We start from the raw sequence: 13393 nt of genomic DNA on the forward strand, positions 1-13393 counted from the left end.
TTAAAGATAAAAAAGTTACATTTTTTATTTCATCCAAAATTTTGGTAACCCTTTTTTTGACAACACCAAAATGAGCGCCCTATCATATGTACCAACTTTGTCGAAGACAGTTTTTGTCTAAAGAGTAACTATCCAGCTCTAGACCCCAATTTCCACTTAAATGCACTTCCTGGACCATTGTGCAATGTTTTAGGTTGTTATTCTGACTATGTGGACAAAGTATGCACTTTTGAAAAAAAAAATTATTTTTATTTTATTTCGTAAATATCATTTTATCCCATTTATTTATTTTAGGCTCATTAGCATTTTAGCTGTAACAGAGCCGAATTTTAATCGTGTACATGTCACATGTTTATCATATCTATAATTAGCACATTACACAGTTGCCATTTTTCGGCGTTAGAGTACTCCCTTCTTTACCATTGCACATTTACACAGTAACCATTTAGGCGTAAGAGTTTTCCTTCTGTTCTTCCATTATCCAGTTAGACCGGATAGCGGAGACAGTTGATTGATCATTGTTGAGTTATTTAGAGAAAAGCAGCCCGATGTGTCTTGCAGAGCAGAACAGTTGTATGGATGAATGGATCTTATTTCGACCGTGGATCGATCTCCATCGCTAGTGATTTATTGCGTGGACGTAGTTATTCTGTAACAACACAAATATGGTAAATGAGGGCCCTGAGTTTTGAACTTACGATCGATCGCTTACTAAGCGAACGCGCAACCAATGTGGCTGCGGAGACCCCCGTAAATATCACTTGAAACTCTTTTTATTTTGTTTTTGTTTTTTGATATGTTGCAGCGGACAGCTAATGAAGTTTGTTGCACAGTGCGCCAAAATGGAAAAATTATGGACAAAAAAGTTGGATTTTTGATAATTATTTTCAGACCCGATTTTATAAAAGTACGCAAAATTTGCAGTCGAAAATGGGCACGGCAAAATTTTGCTAGATGCTACCGTTTTTGAGATACAGTAATTGTAAAATAAAATTTACTGAAGATTCTCAACTTTTGCTAGTTTTAGAATCTTTTCGTCTTCATTTTCAATCTAGAAGTAGTAGTATATTTTTGACTGCAAATCTTAAATTTATGGTACAAGGTTGTGTAAAAAATATACATTATGATGTTTTTTTTATTTTCCCGAGGAGAATTTTCTCAGAAAATAATCTTCAAATTGTTTTGGATGTTGAAGCGCATAATAAATATTGCTTAAGGCAAAGTAATCAATATTAATATAATATTAATAAATAATAAGTTCGTGAAATATATTTAAATCGATATAAGGTAATGAAATATGTTCGGATCGAAACTAATAACTTGATGAGTAGAGGAGTAGCATTCCCAGCAAACATACCTGATGTTTCTACACGTATGCACGTTGTTATATATTTGGTTAGAAAGAATCTTTTGCCGTTTTGAATTTGTTCTATTCAGTTGTGATAAAGATTAAAATGCAAGCCAAGCCGCCGACATTGTGAATGGTGTTCATGGTGTCGATACTGTAACCACAAATTACGTCCAATTTTGGGTTTTGTTGATTACGTACAGGCATTTTTGATGTTTAAGATGCACCTCGCACATGCAGGCTCGAAAATGTCGATAAAATCACAGAAAAAATAGAAGCTGACCGGCATGATATTAGTCGTAGCATCGCCCATAAGTTAAAAATCGACCATAAAACAGTTTTGAACCATTTGCGCAAAGATGAATTCACAAAGAAGCTCGGTGTTTGGGTGCACATCTTTCAACACCAAAAAATACCATGAATCGAATTTCATTCTGCGAAGCCTTGGCCAAACAGAAGGTAATCGACCCATTTCTTGAACGGATAGTCTCTGGGGATGAAAAATGGGCCACATACAACAATACTGTAACCATTAGAACTTACTGCAATATTTTAAAGATTACAGATGGTTTTCTAAAACACTACAAAAAACCTATTTTTGGTACTTTTTTGAAATCGATTTGGAAAATTACAAAAAATTATAGGAGGTTGTGTCCAAGATACGACCGCATTGTTGACGTAGCACTACGCTTTTATTTTATATAAGTCGCTTATTTATACCCTCGGATATTATTATATAATGCTGTGAAATTTTAGAAACAACTGCTTAGTAGAATAATCTCTGAAAGTTGACGATAATTGATTGATGATTCATTCTTGCCCTCGCAAAACAATACACTAGCTGTTCGTATGTCGCAATTTATTTCATGTCTATGCATTGAAAATTTACCTCGAACGCTATTCCGGTGGCCTTCTTCGCAAAAAAAAGACAAAGACTCGGCTACAGTCGATTATATAGTCGATTACATGTTGCACCAGCATAATTATTCCACATCTCATAACTACATCAATATATCTTTGGCACCGCATGGAAACAACAACAACAAAGCGAAATAAATTCTTTTTGTTAATAACAACCTCGAAAACAGTAGCAATGCTTCATTATGATCAATATTAGTGCAAATGCAATCCTAGTTGAAGACAGTTTTGCGACTGGCACGCGAACCCAAATAACTTATAACATTCCAGTAAGACATTCAAGATGCTTGGTATTCCCCAAATAATTTTTTGGTGCACAAGCTTAACGCATGCTTCGCCATAACGTCAGTTTAATGCATTGATGCATTCTCAAAGGCACCAACGAAGCCCTTATGATGACGGAAAACAAACAATGTTAACTGCTTGGAAAAAGACTGAATTATGCCACACAGCTTATACTCTGCTGTAACACCCATCGATGCGAATTCGCTGATGAGTTTGTCTAGAGCAATTGCCTTTGGTTGCTGCCTGGGTAAAGGCGTTTACATTTTCGACCGACGCGCCGAAATCGCCTACTTTGCTGTTGTTCGATGCGGTGCCACACTTACGAAGGTTCGGTTCAGCGCGAGCGCTTTTCACTGCACCAATATCGTGTGCATCTTTAGATGACGCTTGCCTCGAAATTTTATTGCCCCTTGCAATGCGTTCGTTTTTTGCAGGGCTCGAGCCTGCATCCCTCTTCTTCTTGCTCATCACACTACGCGAAACGTTCAACTTATGACGCGGAAAAAACACGATACGAATAACGCGAAAAACGAACAGAAAAACCAAACGACGATATCCAAGTTGGATTTCCACTGGTGGGGTCCAATCTTAGATCGAAGCGCAGCGAAACAAAGTGAACTGGATTGCTCAACAGTCCGATGCCGAATGAAAGTTTGCCTCGGCGAGATCCACTGTTTATACTCTAGGCAAGTATTCTCCTTCATTCTTCTACTTTTCCTTTGTTCACGGAGACTTTGAATCCTACGATTTTCCCTCCGTTGTTCATTGGTGTTTCCAAAACTGCATTTCGATTTGCGGTGCGATCATTATTCATTGAATTATTCATCATCTGAAACGAAGGTATAATTTTTCATTCAAACATATAAAGCTTTGTATGAAAAGGTCCTACAGCAACGTTCTAAAACCAAATAAAAGCTGGATGATAAGGTTAATTGCATTAGCTATTGAGTTGGCTAGCAAAACTCAAAACGAAAAAACCAAAAAAGGCCTCTCTGTTTTCTTTGGTTATGTTATGAAAAAAACCTAGCTTTCAAGAAAAAAACATAAAAAATATAGTTTTTCTACATGCATATTATCCAGGATGATCTTTGGCAGAACATTGACACCCTTCAAAGCAGATGCATCGGATACGTTGACCTGACTAAAGAATCTTCTTCTATGTTTCAAACAAACCGGGCAATCGGTAGAACACAGGTTTGCTTGCGAGAGACCGCCGCCTCCGACGGCGAGTTGGCGGCCAACTCGGATTACGTCACCTTGGCGGCTTGGTGCCGTCTAGGTTCCTTATTCTCGTAAAATGAAGAGTCTCCAGCCCCAAAAAACTTGAACATATTTACATTTTTCTGAAAATCGTGATCAATTTTCCACCGGTTAACAATATTACATTTACCAGGACTTCTAGATGGTAGACTCTGGCACAGGCTCTTACGCCTGTGCAATCCAGACCATCGAGTATTTGATACTGATGTGTTTCAAATTATCATGGGAATTTTTACTTCGTCTAAGAACTAAGAAATCTAGTCATGATATTTTTGTAATGGACCTTCAACATCTGTATCACATGCCATAGTCCATCGGTTGGATCGATTGATAGAGTTGGGAGACAAAAATGTAAAAAAATATGGCTCTATCACTCGTTCGTAGTTTCTCTGCGCTGTAATGTGTCGAGGGTTTATCGAGAACAAAAACGGCTTTAATGATGGCTTAATCAGGGCTCCAAAAAATGTATTACACGAGAGACAAATTGATCGAAAAACAAATCTCGCATCATCTGCGCATTTATCGATGCTTTGTCGTTGTAAATTCCGGCTCTATATTTCCGCAGATGTCTCTTGTGGTAAAGTGGTAAAGACGGACATCTTAAGTAAAAGTTTATTCTTTCCGTGAATTTTACAAAAAATAGAGCTCCTAATAGTCTCCTTCTATAATAAAATTGTATTTGAAGCGGAAATTTTGCAAAATGAATGTGTCTGGCATCTTTGAAAAAATAAGAAAAAGTCGGGTAAAGTGGACACTTGGACGAAAAGATGGACACCTAAGGTGGGAAAGATGGACACGAAATGATAAGTTATATTTTGAAATTCAAGTGGATGTACTCGATATATTTTGGAAGTCTTCAAGTAGGCCTCAAAAACGATTGAACAAAAAACGTTAAAAATCCGATCTGTCATGATGATTTTCGGATTTTTCAGTGCATCTTCCAATAATTCATGAAAGGCTGTGATAGAGATTTTATAAAACTCTCTTGTACATGCCGCATAGGTAATTTCCGGATTGTGTCACATTTACCCGAAACCCACTCTCCCGAAAGGCATTCACCCGAATTCCACTCATCCGAGTGTAACAATTACCCGAATACACGACGGCTACCCGAATGTAACATCTACCCGAATTGATACTTACTCGAATGCAACAATTACCCGAATGTGACATTTATCCGAATGCGACAGCTACCCGAATGTAACATCTACCCGAATGCGACACTTACCCGAACGAAGGATATATTCGAATAATACACAAATTTTATTATTAGGAAGTATTTGTATATTTATTTCTGATCAGTGTTATATGAAGATCATACTTGTCTCGTACGTTCATTCCCATTCAAAAAGTATTTTTCCTGGGTAGTGCAATTTCAGAAATAGGACTTTGAATAAAATCCTTTCCAAAATAATGAAAAGTGAAAGAACGCAGTTTTATATCGTATTATGAAGTTTATTCATTCATATGGATGACGCAGCCCGTTTACTTACTAGCGCTCGGTCGGACCTGACTGAAGGATCGTCTCCTATGTTTCCAACGAACTGGGCAATCGGTAGAACACAGGTTTGCTTGCAAGAGACCGCCGCCTCCGACGGCGGGTCGGCGGAAAACTCGGATTGCGTCACCTCGGCGGCTTGGTGCCGTCTCGGTTTCTATCCTCTTAAAATGGGGACTTCACCCCCATTACATTGATCTCAGAATAAATTTCATCACGAAATAATAAATTCATGATAAATACTGCGCTGCTGTGGTAAATACGTAAGCACCTTTTTTTTCTTATATATTCCTTTTCACATTTTCATTCAATTTTTTTATGGTAAAGTTACGGAATATTTCATAACCCATGCTCATTTCTGAATGATCTCTTGTCCTTGAAGAGAAATACAAAAAGGAAAGAAGAAGACATGTCAATTGTGTTCACACTGATTTTTAAAAATGACACAGCGAAGTCTTCAACATCTTTTTAGAATTTCCTCAATACAATTTCGCATTCGGGTAAATGTCGCTTTTGTTACATTCGGGTGAATGTCATTCGGGTATTTGTTACATTCGGGTAACTGTGTTTCGAGTGAATGGGTCACAACCTGTTTCCGGCATCCGGAATGACAGATTGGGAGTGTGTTTTAAATATCGCTAAGCCGGGTTCTTCCAGCCATCTGAGTTGGTTTATTGAACGAATGGTTCGGTCCGTTCTTTCACTAGTTCGAATGCCGATTCTCTGACCCATACGTTTGTTCTGTCCAAATAGAGCTGTCAATAACGGGCAACTTATCGACGAGCAACGAAGGGGAAATCGTAAGATTCGAAGTTCCTGTGAACAAAGGAAAGGAAGAAGAAGAATGAAGGGGAATACTTGCCTAGAATATCAACAGTGGATCTCGCTGAGGCAAATTTTCGGTCACGTTCTGTTTTGCTTCATCACATGTCTTCGTTTCGGATTGAGCTGAGGACGCAACCAAAACACTCACGTGCGGATGTCTCTGTCATCGCAATCTTTGCATCAAACTGACGTCATTGCATTAAGGTTTTGAGCTACACAATTGTGTGGTGAATCATCAAGCTAGGCTATCGTCGGCCCATCAAGAAAATAAATGTTCTGGAATTTTGGTTTCGCAAACTCTCTCTACAAAGGATGAGAGTTAAGCTAATCTAGACCGGCAATATCAACAGGAAGGGCTTCTGTTGAGAAGAGCGCAAAAAGGAGATAAGTGAGTGTATATTCAGATGCTTCAAGCCATCGATATATGGATATTTGTGTGCGTACGTGCGTGCTTCATAACCCGTACGTAAAAATAGTGCATCTTCGCTACGCTGAAACCCCATTTGTATCTGCTCACGTGTGCATTGGCCCTGTCACGAAATGTTAAAAGTTATTTGGGTTCGCGTGCCCGTTGCAAAACTGTCTCCAACTAGGATTGCATTTGCGCTAATCTTGATCATAATGAAGTAATGCTACTTTTTTCTTTTAAGTTGTTGAGATTAACAGAGTTTATATCGTTTATTTAATCACCTAGAAAGTAAATTTCTTTCCGCAATTTTGTATGTGATTTGGTTTCGCTTGCCAGTAGCAAAACTTTCTCCACAAAGGATGTATCCGAAGTTATGAATACGCAATATATAAAATAACAGCTTAGTTCTACGTCAACAATGCGATCGTATCTTGGACCCAACCTCCTATGATTTTTGTTCCCACTGAGATGTGTTTCCCCAACACAGACTTCAAAATCAAGGTTTCTAGGGAAATGGGCTTTGCAAATAAATGCAAACTGCGAGTACTTTTGTACTCGCTTGCCTTTGTGTAGACTAGAATATGTTCCCCTAACACGATCTTCTAAACTTAGGAACCTAGAAAAATCGTGCAGACGCTAAATGCTAGATGAACTTTTAAGTTTCAAGCAAGTTCGCTTCGAGAAGTACGTACACTTGTCAAAATGACAAACCGACGATGCAAATAGTTCTTTTTGGTTATAAAGAATGCGTCTAGGAAATTTGGGCCGAATAAAAAAATACAAAACAAAAACGACCTTCGAATTCAAATGGAATCGTTCTATTATGCACGCAATTTCCTCATTAGGTACTTAAAAGATTGGAAGGAGCGCGCCTGTCTCAAAGTGGACGAACTGGAAATCTTATTCAGCAACATCCAGGAAATTTGGGAATTCAACACACGATTACTATCCCGCTTGATCGATGCGAGAGGTGACCCGGTAAAAATCTCCGGCTGCTTCATCGATCTCCACCAGGACTTCCATTGCTACACAACCTATTGGTAAGTGGCAAATCAACCACGCTGAGCATCGTCGCTTTCATTAACTTGTTTTTTTTCTCCTCCCCAAAGCACTCGTTATCCGGAAGCAATCGCGCTGTTGACCAGCCTTCTGCAGGCCACCCACACCAACGTCCTGCTGATCCACACCCAGAAGATGCTGAACCATACCCTTCCACTAGGATCTTATCTGCTCAAGCCAGTGCAACGGATTCTCAAATACCATCTGCTGCTGGATGTAAGTTATTTTTTGTCCGCCTTTGTTTGTTTTGCTTCTCAGCTTATTACGTCAGCTGAAATCAATTTCAATCAGTGCCCGCCGCCAGACTGACTGCGATCGAGAGAGACAGAGTGCACATTATAATGTGCCGCGCGAAGGTCATCACCGGCAAGCCATCGACAACGCGCCGATGCGATGATGACTGTCTCCGCCACATGGGTGCCTTTCGCGATCAGAGGAATGCATTCGCTGCTGCTGCTGCTGTCTGACCGCGGGGCCCTATGTGTTGCTGCTATACTTTCACAAGAGAAAGAGAAGCAATAAATCATCCATTGAATGTGCGGTCTCATCGGTGGCTGCTGCTGGCAGGGTTCAGATTAATTACATATTACATCGGCCACAGTGTTGGCAAATTATACTATCTTTTTCCTGCTTGTTGAGATTCTAAACTCATCTGTCGTTTCTCATTTGCTCGATGTGTAGAACTTGCGGAAGCACTGCGACGACAAACAGGTATCGCGCGCCCACGAACTCATGAAGAACGTTGCCCACAACATCGATCAGGTGAAGAAAAAACTGGAGCAGCAAAGCCGAGTGAAGGAGCTTGCCGGAATACTTGACGGCTGGCTCGGGCCGGACCTCTCAGTTCTCGGGGAGTTACGCCAGGAGGGCCTACTGACTGAACACGCGAAGCCGAGAGTTCTGCTGTTGTTTCAAACGATGCTCATCATCACCAAGCCAAAGGAGGACAAACGGTTGCAATTTCGCGCTTATATCCCGGTGAGTTGTCTTTATTTTCGTTTTTAGAAATGTTTTTGAGTCCGAAGTATAAGTTTTCATTGGGCAAAATGCAACACCAAATTTTTTTTTTTTTTCCAAAATATATATTTTTATAAAGGCTCATATGGCGTTAGCCTCACGGGGCCGGGAGTTCAATACAATTTTTCTTATTATCTATGTTAGTAATATGTAACCGATTACTCGCGGTTGGCTCGAGGTTAGTATTACAAGTGTTTTCGTAATTGGGATGTTGCTGTCTTCAATGCTCTGTACGTGTGCCCGACACGGGATACTTCCTATTGGGATGCAGCTGACCATTAATCAGCAACGCCCCCCTAGTCTGTACCTCATATCTAGCGTGGTGCGTCTTTCTCGACTCGAGGAATCCAGGATAGAATGGTCTCTTGCCGGCGCAATCATCAGTTCGTGTAGAGTTGTCATGAGCGGTACAACCTTTGGCTCTTGTTGAATGATCAGTGGACTGCACAACCTTTGGCCCGTGTGTCTGTAAAGAGTGTGTGTATGTATTGCCGCGACTAAGTAAAAGTTTATCGATCGGATAGGAGGGATATGAAACGGGGACACAACGAAGGAAACATCATTAAACGTTGACATCGGCGTTTCTGAGGAACAGGTATAGATGAAGCAGAAGATCAGGATCCCGGCTACCTAAGATATCCCGGACGGGGATATCCGATTGTCTGCCTTGTGCTCTTAGTGCTCTACAGAGCTGAGAGCGAGCAGCATGGAACCGGATACACGACCAGACAACATGCTCGAAGTCGTGGTAGCCATCGCCACAATCACAAAGATTGTTTGCTGCGAGCCCAATGCGATAGAGATACGCGTTTAGGTTGTAGTGATTGGACATAAGCCGAGATATCACGCGAATGAAATCACGACCTACATTCAATCCCTTGAACCATGCACTCGTCGAGACCTTAGGGATAATCGTGTGTAACCAACGACCGAACTCATCTCCACTCCATATGCGCTGCCAACTTACGAGCGTATATTGACGAGGAATGTGGAAAAATTCATTATAAGCAATTTGCCTTTCAAAAAGTGTGCCTTCTAAAGCGCCCACCTTAGCTAGCGAGTCCGCTTTCTCATTCCCCGGAATCGAGCAATGAGAGGGAACCCATGCTAAGGTAATCTTGAATAATTTTTCGACCAAAACACTCAATAGTTGTCTTATTCTTGTTAGGAAATAAGATGAGCGTTTATCAACCTTCATTGAGCGGATTGCCTCTAATGAGCTGAGACTGTCTGATAAAATAAAATAGTGGTCGATGGGCAATGTTTCAATGATCCCCAGTGCGTAGTATATCGCACCCAGTTCAGAAACATACACGGAACAAGGATCTTTGAGTTCGAAAGAGGCACTGGAATTTTCATTGAAGATGCCAAAGCCAGTGGACCCGTTTATGAATGAACCGTCAGTAAAGAACATTTTATCAGATCTAACTATGCCCCCATATTCTGCCGAAAATATCGGCGGAATAGAATCTGAGCGTAGATGATCTGGGATTCCATGGATTTTTTGTCGCATGGACAGATCAAAAATTACAGAGGAATTGCAAAAGTATGGGAAGCAAACATGGTTGGAGATGCCTGGTGAAGGGTGCACGTCGTGGTTAAGGTACTCATGGTATAAAGACATAAAACTTGACTGAGGAATCAGTTGGAGTAGATTTTCGAAGTTATCAATCACCAATGGATTCATGATCTTGCAACGGATGAGAAATCTGTAGGATAATTCTGTGAACCGAAGAGTAAGCGGGGGTACTCCTGCCAAAACTTCGAGACTCATCGTATGTGTCGAATGCAAACACCCCATGGCTATACGCAAGCAACGATATTGTATTCTCTCCAGCTTGAGAATATGAATCCTGGCAGCTGATCGGAAGCAAAAACTGCCATATTCTAACACTGATAATATCGTTGTTTTGTATAACGGAATGAGGTCTCCTGGATGGGTACCCCACCATGTTCCGGTTATTGTTTGGAGAAAATTGATTCTTTGCTGGCATTTCTGTTTCAAATACACAATGTGTATTCCCCAGGTACATTTAGAGTCAAAATATACTCCAAGGTATTTGAAAAACATCGAGTGCTTGATCGTTTTGCCGGATAGGTGAAGCTGGAATTGGGCGGGTTCGTGCTTCCTAGAAAAAAACGACCATTTCGGTTTTCTCCGTAGAGAATTCGATACCCAGCTTGAGAGCCCACGTGAACAGATTGTTCAGCGTATCTTGCAAGGATTTTTGCAGAACGGCGGGATTAGTACCCGTGATGGAAATAACTCCATCGTCTGCAAGTTGTCTCAGCGTGCAGTCTCTAGTTAGACAATCATCTATATCATTGACGTAAAAACTGTACAAGAGGGGGCTTAGGCAGGAGCCTTGTGGTAGGCCCATAAAACTGTATCGAGAAGATTTCAAGCTGCCATGATTGAAAAACATGTGCTTTTCTGACAGTAAATTGTACAGGAAATTATTCAGAATTGGTGAAAGTCCACGATTATGAAGTTTCTCTGAGAGAATTTCCATGGAAACTGAATCAAATGCCCCTTTGATATCGAGAAAAACGGAAGCCATTTGTTCTTTGCGAGCAAATGCGATTTGGATTTCAGAAGATAGCAGCGCGAGACAATCATTTGTCCCTTTACCTCGGCGGAAGCCAAACTGCGTATTTGACAGCAAATTGTTCGCTTCAACCCACTTGTCCAAACGAAGTAGAATCATTTTCTCTAACAATTTACGAATACAAGATAACATTGCAATCGGCCTATACGAGTTGTGATCGCAAGCCGGCTTGTTGGGTTTCCGTATGGCCATTGACGAACTTTCGCCAATATCCACGCTTTTTTGCTTTAATCAGACCTTTTAGTTTGGCTTCTAGAGCTTGGTGCTTTCGAAACCATTCCACTAGTCCAGTTTTCCGGAATTTTTTGAAAGCGGATGATTTTTCAAGGTAGACCTTTGAACACTCCTTGTCCCACCAAAGTGATGGAGGACGACGTCGTAAAGTGGTAGCAGGAACACGTTTCTTTTGAGCTTGAAGTGCGCTTTCGTAAATCAAACTCGATATAAAGTTATACTCTTCGAGTGGAGGAAGTTCATGCATTGAAACAATTGCTTCAGATATTATTTCCGCAAATGTTCTCCAGTCAATATTCTTCGTGAGGTCATACGAAATATTGACTGACTCACGAGAGTTTGATTCATTAGCGATCGATAAAATTATTGGCAGGTGGTCACTACCGTGGGGATCTTGGATTACCTTCCACGTGCAATCCAGGGATAACGAAGAAGAGCAAAGTGATATGTCTAGCATGCTTGCCCGTGCAGGAGGGTTGGCTATTCTGGTTGCTTCCCCAGTATTCAAAACTGTCATTTTGAAGTTGTCACACAGATCATAAATCAAAGTGGCACGGTTGTCATCGTAGAGTGAACCCCATGCTGTTCCATGGGAGTTGAGGTCACCTAAGATTAGTCGCGGCTCCGGCAGTGCCTCGATGATATCAAAAAACTGATGGCGGCCAACCATAGTTCTTGGAGGAATATATATCGAGTCAATGCAGAGGTCTTTGCCATTGATTTGTGTCTGGCATGCGACAACTTCAATGCCTGTCATCGATGGGAGAGTGACTCTATAGAAGGAGTGGCATTTTTTGATCCCCAATAGTACGCCACCAAACGAGTCATTTCGATCGAGGCGAATAATGTTGAAATCGTGGAAATTCAGTTCGTCGGCTGAAGAAAGCCATGTTTCACAGAGGGAAAATACATCACAGTTAGAACTATGAATTAAAAATTTAAATTGATCTAGTTTAGGGATGATGCTTCTGCAATTCCACTGTATTACAGTGGTCAAATCCTTGACCTCTTGCACTGAATCAGGCATCGAGGGAAATGAACGCTGCTAAAAAACCACATTTTTCTTTCAAAAATGTTCTCACAATCGGAAGCAAACATAATACTATGCTTTTAAGAGGGTCATTTATATTTAAAGCATTTAAAATATTGTCCACCAGGTCAGAAAGCGCAAGCAAGCCAGATTGTGGCTGTTGCCTCGACCGCGAAAAAGGAACAGACGTTTTGGGCTCTGCTCCGGGAAGTGCTGAGGACCCCTGGTGCGTAGAAGAACCGCTTAAACCAGGAGGTACTTGCTTCGGTCTATTCTCAGCACGTTCGATACGAGGTTTCATTCCAATATGGGAAGTTTCGGTCTTCTTTCTGGGGAGTGATGGAAAAGAAGTAATTTTTCTTTTCCTAATGACACCCTGTGATGTACCGGAACTTCCTGCATTGGGAGCGTCTGCAACAGGCTCGTCGTTCTGCAGAATGGAGTAGGGATTGTCCTGAGTCGTTGAGGCGGAACTCTTAAGCATTTCTGCATAAGTCCGCTTGGAACGTTCCTTTAAGGAACGCTTGATTTTTTCCCCTCGTTGTATGTACACCGGGCATTGAGAAAGATCATGTGGAGCTTCGTCGCAATGAAGACACTTGCGCTCTTTTGCGCAAGAAGTCCCATCATGACTCTCTCCACAATCTGCGCAACGTTGTTTATTGCAACAATAGGCGGCCGTGTGACCGAGTTGCATACATTTGTTGCATTTCATTACCCGGGGTACAAACAACCGAACAGGTAAACGAAGAGCACCTATTGCAACGTAGTTTGGAAGAGCGGAACCCTCAAATGTCACTCGAAAAGAGTTTGTCCGATTGAGAACTCGTTTGTCATTTTTAAGTGACACAGACTTCAGTCGATCGCATTCAAGAATCTTCACACTTTTAAGTGAGGAATT

At 41.1% G+C, this 13393-nt stretch overlaps 1 protein-coding gene across 1 annotated transcript in view; it reads left to right on the top strand.

The window, feature by feature from the left end:
- Positions 1-13393, top strand: part of LOC129767216 (uncharacterized) — a 264333-nt gene that overhangs the window by 240613 nt on the left and 10327 nt on the right. Inside the window, exons 3-5 of the mRNA XM_055767870.1 lie at positions 7389-7583; positions 7653-7818; positions 8284-8580. Of these exons, the coding sequence (XP_055623845.1) occupies positions 7389-7583; positions 7653-7818; positions 8284-8580 (658 nt within the window). The remainder of the gene's footprint in view (positions 1-7388; positions 7584-7652; positions 7819-8283; positions 8581-13393) is intronic.

Source organism: Toxorhynchites rutilus, chromosome 2 (assembly GCF_029784135.1).
Source record: "Toxorhynchites rutilus septentrionalis strain SRP chromosome 2, ASM2978413v1, whole genome shotgun sequence".
NCBI classification, from domain to species: Eukaryota; Metazoa; Arthropoda; class Insecta; order Diptera; family Culicidae; genus Toxorhynchites; species Toxorhynchites rutilus.